This window comes from Antrostomus carolinensis, unplaced genomic scaffold, assembly GCF_000700745.2.
Source record: "Antrostomus carolinensis isolate BGI_N321 unplaced genomic scaffold, ASM70074v2 scaffold48049, whole genome shotgun sequence".
Classification (NCBI taxonomy): domain Eukaryota; kingdom Metazoa; phylum Chordata; class Aves; order Caprimulgiformes; family Caprimulgidae; genus Antrostomus; species Antrostomus carolinensis.
This window is the reverse complement of record NW_010338803.1, coordinates 10,365-17,964: the sequence shown is the minus strand read 5'-3', so window position 1 is coordinate 17,964 and position 7,600 is coordinate 10,365. Positions and strand designations below refer to the sequence as shown.

The 7,600-nt window shown below is 39.2% G+C and overlaps 1 protein-coding gene across 1 annotated transcript in view; it reads right to left on the bottom strand.

Annotated features, from left to right (window-relative positions):
- Positions 1-5,187: 5,187 nt before the first annotated feature.
- Positions 5,188-7,600, bottom strand: part of NUP50 (nucleoporin 50) — a 10,366-nt gene continuing 7,953 nt past the window's right edge. Inside the window, exons 6-7 of the mRNA XM_010175623.2 lie at positions 7,475-7,593; positions 5,188-5,580 (exon numbers count right to left, since the gene is read on the bottom strand). Coding sequence (XP_010173925.1) covers positions 5,378-5,580; positions 7,475-7,593 — 322 coding nt within the window. The 3' untranslated portion in view covers positions 5,188-5,377. The remainder of the gene's footprint in view (positions 5,581-7,474; positions 7,594-7,600) is intronic.

Below are 7,600 nucleotides of genomic sequence, written 5' to 3'. Positions count from 1 at the left end.
ACTCCAGCCCAGCCAGACCCAATACAACTGTTATCATGATTATTATTTTATTTCAATTAGTAAATAGTTTTTATCTCAACCCGTTGAGTTTCCTTGCCCTTTTCTTTCCAATTCTCTCCCCTGCTTCCTGGTTGGGGTGGGAGGAGAGTGAGATAGCGACTGTGTTTGGCTGCAAGCCGAAAGAGTGAAACCACCACAGTTGGGAAAGAGGCTCATTCTGATGAATGCAGACTGTTCTTGGAGCGTTGTGTTTTCTTAGTGTGGATGTTCAAGTCTTGCCATCTTCTGCCCTGTTACTTTTGCCCGTTCTGGTTGTGCAAGTGGTAAAATCTTTGGCGATTAGCAAAGCATTAAGCATTAAACGCCCTGGATTTCCCCAGCCAGAAATGAGTAATGAGCTTGTTTCTGCTCTTGAGAACTGTTGCTTTGCTCTCTTTCCTTTATGGCTGCTGAAAGCTAAGGAGACTCTGTAAGCAGTGTTGGATGTATTTTTAAGAAGGAAGTAAGAGATGTACAAAATGTGGAATACTGCCAACATCCCAAGTGCATGAAGTTGGTTTGGGGGTTTTTTGAGGGTTGTTTTGTTTTTTGGTTTTAGTTTTTTTTTTTAAGTACTGGGCACTTCAGGTAGACACGTGGCTCTCTATTGATAGCAACTGCAACACAGGCTCTTGGTTTTCCCAGACACTGTAATTGTGGGGGTGATGATGGGGAGATGCTGAGATAATGTTTGCTAACCAATAGTTGTATCCTCACGCAAGAAGTAGCTCCCATCTGTGGGCAGGAAGTGGCTCGCTCCAGAACTGTAGAGAATTAGGGTAGGGCTACACAGCACCATAGTGGCGAACAGCAGAAAGTTCAGCTGGATGACGAGTGCTCTGACAGCCTCAGCAGTTCCTGGTGCATTGGAAAGATGATCTACACTTTTCATAACAAGTCTGTCTTGATTTTATTCTTTCTTTTTTTTCTTTTCCTATTTGCCAAACTGTCACAAACCAGTGAAGAGAAGAATCACTTGGTGGCCTGGCTTTAGGGTAGCACTTTTAGGCTCGATCTAAAAATATTCTATATATGCCATCAGGCAAACACAGATTCCTTTTGCTCTTAAATCTTTTAATAGTCAAAGTGGAGGGATTTTTAGAGGTCAATCTCTTCAGTCATTCTCTTAGTATGTAAGAATTAGTTTTTCTCTCTCTAGGCAGAGGCAGCCACCTACTCCTCCCCCTGAGCTGATTCAGAGCACTGACCTTGCAAGAACCAAGCGTTTTTGCTGAACTGGCTCTTAGCAAAGTGACAAGTTTCAGAGCTGGCTTGAGGAAGGGGCAGGGGAGGACATTGCTTCTTTTAGCAGCAGTTAAGGCTGGACGCAGGATTTTTTAGGCAGGAGTTCACCTGCAAAACCAGGACACAACTGATTGTAAAATTCATTTTATGAGTACAGTGCTACACAGTCCAAGTGAAAGGGCTACACACGAAACACTTCTCTCCCATTCATTTATTCACATTTTTCATGGATTTCTGTACACTTCCTCAACATATCAGAACTAATGAAAACATTGTTACATGACAAGTTATGTGAAACTTCAGTATCCGCTGAAAATTCAGAGCAGTTTGAAATCTATTAACAAATCATCACATTCAGCATTTTCATTGGATTTACACTAGCTCATGCCACTTTAAATTGTTTAATGTCAGTAAATTTCTGCACACAGGCACCAGCTACAAAATTTTAGCAAATGCAAATAAGTTAAGGCATCGGAAAGAAAGTCTTTAAGGACATTTTAAATGTTACAGTGTCGCAAAGGGAGCTGAATTGGAATTCTTAATAGTAATGCATACCTCCTAATTGGTTTATGTTCTACAACATGTTAATTTGAACTGTAAATTTAATTTAAACTTTCACATCCATCAACCAAAAGGGATTATAGGAACACACTACTGTGCTGCCAAACAGATCATTTTAAGTACACTACAAAAAAAATCCCCTGCACATAGCAATTTAATATTTTAAAATAAAATTCAAATTTTATTGGTAATCTCCCTTACAGATGATTCTGATAATGAAAAGCAGCAGAGATCTTGATTTTCTATTTTGGGGAGGCGAGAGGGAAAGGAAAGATGTCTACGCAGCTGAAACTTCAAAATCCCAGCAGAAGGAAGAATGTGTGATCCATAAGACACTCCAACACCTATGTACAGCTGAAACCGTGAAGGCATCAACTCAAATTAGGGAGGAAAGTTGCAACTTTAACACCAGGTATCTGATACCCAGCTGTTCAATATATTAAGTATCTATAAAGATACAGGAATGCCTCACCGCGTTGGAATTCTGATCAAAATTCCTTCCCTGTATAGCTTGTGCTATACACTTCGTTATGAAGGCATTAGTACACTGATTTCTATGCTCTCCATTAACTTTTGCTTTTAACTCATTTCAGGACTTTATGTAATAATCTCTAGCTTTTTTACATTATTTATGTATTTTAATATTTCTTAACTAGAAACTGAAGCATCATTAAAAAAATTTTTATAACAGTAGTGGAGAAGGGTTGTGCTTCATAGCTGAACACCCAGTGAGAAGTGTATGACTTACTTTTCCTGCTCTATAGTCCAGATAATTGCAGGGTCACTATGAATGATTTTGATTAAAATCTCTAATTTGGAGTAGAATTCTTCCCTATTCTTTTAGTGGCAACTTTCCCCACTTAAAAAGTTTAAAATTGTAAGCTTATGCATATATTTGACATTCTAATTAACATGAGATTTCAATTATATACCTTCCCCTAGCTTTACTGATAAACAAGAAGTAAGGTGGCTCATCTCAAATTAGTCTTTCCCCCAGCTAACAGGAGATACTACTTGCTATCATGGATAGTGTAAGGTTTATTTTTTCCAACACAAATTATTATTATTCTACTTATTTTTCCTTACTCTCTGTGCTCACCCTCAGAACGTCCACCCTTGACAACACGACAGAGATGCACTGGCCATTATTCAGTTAGAATTGAGCCAAACACGTGTGTTCAGAACCCCGGGACTGCCTCACTTGGGAGGCAAATCATTAAGGATACATAGAAAGTTCAGTTTGTCTCCCACTTGTTTAAGTTAGTTGGTCCACATTTCAATGGATGAAGAAACAGTTACATATCCATGAGCTTTTGGAAATAAACAAACGCAAACCCAAGACCACTGACAGAATCTGTACAGCATTGCTCTTCACGTGGGACGTGTAACAAAGCCACTTGCCCATGCAGCACTCCAGCCTGTAAATTTCCCTGCATGGAGACGTGTTTTAAGACACTTCAGTCAAACCACAAATGCAAAATTAACTGAGCCCTTGGACATTAAAGCTGAGCTTGCAGGAAACTTTCGGGCAATGTTCTGCTTTTCATTGGTACACAATTAACATGCAAGCCTTCAACTTTTGGCCTCCAATTTAGGCATCAGCAAGACACTTAAACCAAACAAACCCAAAACCCCACATTATTTTGAGGAAAGTAATGTCACTTACTTTCAATGGTTAAATGCTGAACCAGCTGCAAAAAAAAAAAAAAAAAGGCACTGGTTTATATTTCAAATATTTGAAATAGTATCTAAGCTTCCTTTACACTTGAGTGTTAAAAATGCAATTCCTGTGACTTCAGTGTAGCTGAAATGTGAGCAAAGGCCTTTGTTTCTGAACTTTGGTCAAGAGGGCTATAGATACTATATTTTTTTTTTCTTCCTTTTTGCTAAGAGGCAGGGAAAAAAAGGCCATAACCTGAATTGTGCAGTGAATGAAGACTAAAGGCAGCTGTTTGTCCCTCCTCAGAGAGAGCAGTGGGCAGCAGGTAGGATGTGCTGCATCTAATCAAATGGTGCTACTGTTTCCTCACCCATAAGATGCCACTATTGTGGCTCTCCAGGTCCCCTGTGAGAATTGCATCATCCTGATCCTGCTTTTTTTAAACAATGGGATTTTTCCTCTGTGCCATGTTAGCCAGAGGCAGGTTGGCATGTTTCTTCTGTCTCCCCAGAGCTGGTCAGTATGACAGATCAGAGTGCAGTCCAAGTTTAATATTAACATCTAGCTCTTGGATAGTTTCCAGAGCTGGAAGTGAAGCAGAAAAACAATGATTAGGGAAGGATTTTCCAGCAAACAACACTTGAAAAAGAAAAGGCTTAAATAACCAAACTAGGTCTGATAAAGTTCAGATGGAAACTGAGAATAGAATGATGTTCTTATCCACAAATTATTGCCACATGGTTAATTTTAACATAGCTGAAAACTAAGGTATAGATTAACCCAGTGCTCCCTACTTTTGGAACAGAAAGCTTGTCCTAAAGCTGCAGACTGCTTTACTTAATGTAACACAGTAAAGCACTGCGGTTTTAGCACACGGGAAAAATTGTTACTGTCACACTCACGTTTATGCATGTACTCTCGGTAATGGCCAGAGGCAATATAAAGATCTATAAAAATCCTGATATTTGTTTGTGAAAAGAAACATCTTCAGAAAAGTACTAGCAGTGAGACAAGGACATAATTTACAACTCTGCCTCTGCTGGGTTTCAGTTCCAGCCCAAGGGATTAGGGAGGAATACCTCAGAGGGACAGGAATGGAAGTGCAACCCTTTGCCTCTGACTTGTCCGAAGTCAGCACGTGCAAGCTGCGGTTGTGGTCCGAGATAAACAGTCTTCCAGTTGTCTGCTTGTACTATTGCACATTGTTAGCTTGTTGCTACAGTAAGAACAGAACTGAGGGTTCTTCTCTAAGAAACACTACTGTCAACAAGACTATGCAAGCAAATTTTCTTTTAAGTATCTGGAGATGCAGTCTCTGAGTCCCAAAAGCATGTGAGCCTGTAAGAGTTAAAACACAGTACAATATATAATATCCTTGTTGTTGGGGTATGTTGTTGTCACCAACAGTTTGAAAAATTAGCCTCACCAGAATATGACAGACCAATTAAAATTAAAAATCTGGAGTCTAGAACAGTTTCAACAGTTGAACTTCAACATCCTCCCTTCTCAAAACAGGAGGCTGTTGCATTGCACCGCAGTCCGTGAGGAAGCTCTGGTACCGTATTTTTGTACTCCAGTTTATTTCAGTCCATTTGGTCAAACTGACCAGTGTTAAAAACGGATGCTTTAATTTAAATCAGTGTGCTGATTAAATCCAGAAGAGGTCCTGCATTTAGATATTGAAAAATGAGGGAGCACAGTCCAACACTTCTGTTCTATTAAAGCTTTTATTAGCTAGTTTAGCTTTTCCTCACAGAATTTTTCCATAATTCCTATAACAGTAAAGAATTAAGTGTTCAAGTGAAGTTATGGAAGAAAAAAAGAGCAGCAGCAGTTTGGCAATACTTCCTCAGATCACTGACTGCAACTTATTTAAGCCTCCTTTTTCTCCAGTAAGATTTTGTGCAACTCATCTGCATCCTCACTTGTCTTCACCCTAATTAACATAGTGACAGGAACAGCTGGATTCTTCTCATCAATCGGTGGATTAGGAACACAAACTATAAGAACGTTGTTTTTTCCGGTTCTTGTACATGGCATCTTGGGTGGAATGAGAACGTTCAACAGTATGTTTCCTGCATATGAGGAGGAAAAAAATATTACAATTAGCAATTTTTCATCTTTTACTGCAATACAGATGTTAGTATACTTACTAAATAGGGATTTAAGTTTGTGTTTGGAAGGAAGGCAATTCACAAATGTAATACACTTCTCTTATTCTTCCCTAAGCATCTGCTCAAAGCCACTGTTTTCACAGCTTGCTTTCTTCATTAGGGAAATACTGTGTCCTCAGTGCCCTCCTGTTTTAAAGGAGTCGTCTGAAGAATATCAAATTATATTAAGGACACGCAGGAAAAAGGGGAAGGGGAGAAGGGAGAAGCAGCAAAGAAGGACTCGAGTGACAGTGCTTAGGTTTATGCTTATGCAAGTTACTCATTCTGACCATCAAGCACAGTTCATAAGCAGAAGCAAAAGGTTAGCTTTAACACACATACAGACGTGTTAATCTAAAGTTGAACAAACTATGGTAGCATAAGTACTTCATATCCTCAAACTGTACAACACACCTGATGTGGTCTACCACCAGGTTACTAATAACAGCTCTATGTCAACTTGTTAAATTACGTAGTGATTTTGACAGCTTCAGTATTAGTGGTCTATTAAAACAGTTGCAAACAAACTCAAATCTGCTTCCACGGAAGATGCACACATTTTGTAAACCTGGTAAATAGTTCAGAACACGGTAGTAGTATTTAGGGAAAAGTCAGTCTTCGCCTTCCTTTCCAGTTCAGTTTTTCAACACAGTGAGATTTTAGGAAAGGATTATAGCACTGTGTGAAGATAGCAAAAAGGAAAGTGTGCATCACTATCACTGCAGCAGCTTCTAGAAACCCATGCTTGGAAAAACACCAAGCTTAAGTGTCTTAGTGTATGAGAAAAAGGAAAGATTTCCTAATACATCACCTCAGGTGAAGGGAGAGGGAATGTAAATCATCATGAAAATTAGCATCAGCTGAGTGAAATCAAGACTTAAAGATGAGGTAACCTGGAGAAATCAAGTTTTCATCTGTTCTATCCAACACATTCAAATCCTCAAGAAAATGCTGGCAATTCTGCCACACATCTGCCTTCAGTTTTATTGCCAAGAACTGCCCTTTTCCTTGCAAACCTTGTCTCCACTGAAAGAAGTTAATGATTTAGAAGTGACCAAGACAGGACTCCCAATCTCACCAGGTATCTGAAAACTGCCCTGAATGGGTCTGCAGACACTTCCCGGAGACTTGCTGGAGTGCATTATGAACTGGAAGTGAGGTGCGATTTACCAGTGGCCTACAGGGCAGCACGGCTTTAGTCCTCAGGTCTTCTATAAGCACAGTATTTATTCTATTTTCTGGAAGTTGTCAAGTGCACGTGAACCCCGTGTGCAAGTCTGTTGAAATCAGGTACTGAAGCATAGTGAAGTTTCTCAACAATGAGTATCAAAACCTCTGATTTGCAGTTTGAGTGTGTAAACACTCTGCAGCAAGGACATTGCACCTTAAAAGCTTTAATACAGCAAGTCCCCCTAACTTCTAAGAGCAAAGAAACGGTTGGAGATTTTTCTCTTTAATTGGCTGTATGTGTTAACGTTGATCTCAAAAGTTATTCTTGGGAACTGTTGCACTACAGGTTACTCTAATTCTGTAGAATCAACCTACCATTTGTGATCCAACTGAAGTTAGCTAAAACAGCTCAACAGTTGGACTTTAGCGTGCATTTCAAAAGCAATGCATAAAGCAAAATCCTGCCTGCCTCATCTGTATTGTAATACTCATTAGAGGCAGACAATTGCTTGTTCAAGATTTGAAATACTTAGGGAAAAAAAAAAAAAAAAAGGTTTTTACTAATCTTATGCTGTGTAACAAAAAAGTCCTAATGCTTAGCAGGGAATTTCACATCAAGACTTGCTACTAGAAGAAACGTACTTACCTAAATTAGTATCTGCTCGGACTAAGAGTTGAGTTTTTTCATTTCCTGCTGGTTTTAAGTGTAATGTTCCTACACCTTTTTCTTTAAATTCATTATCCTTTTTGTAGAACAGTTTGCACCTGGGGG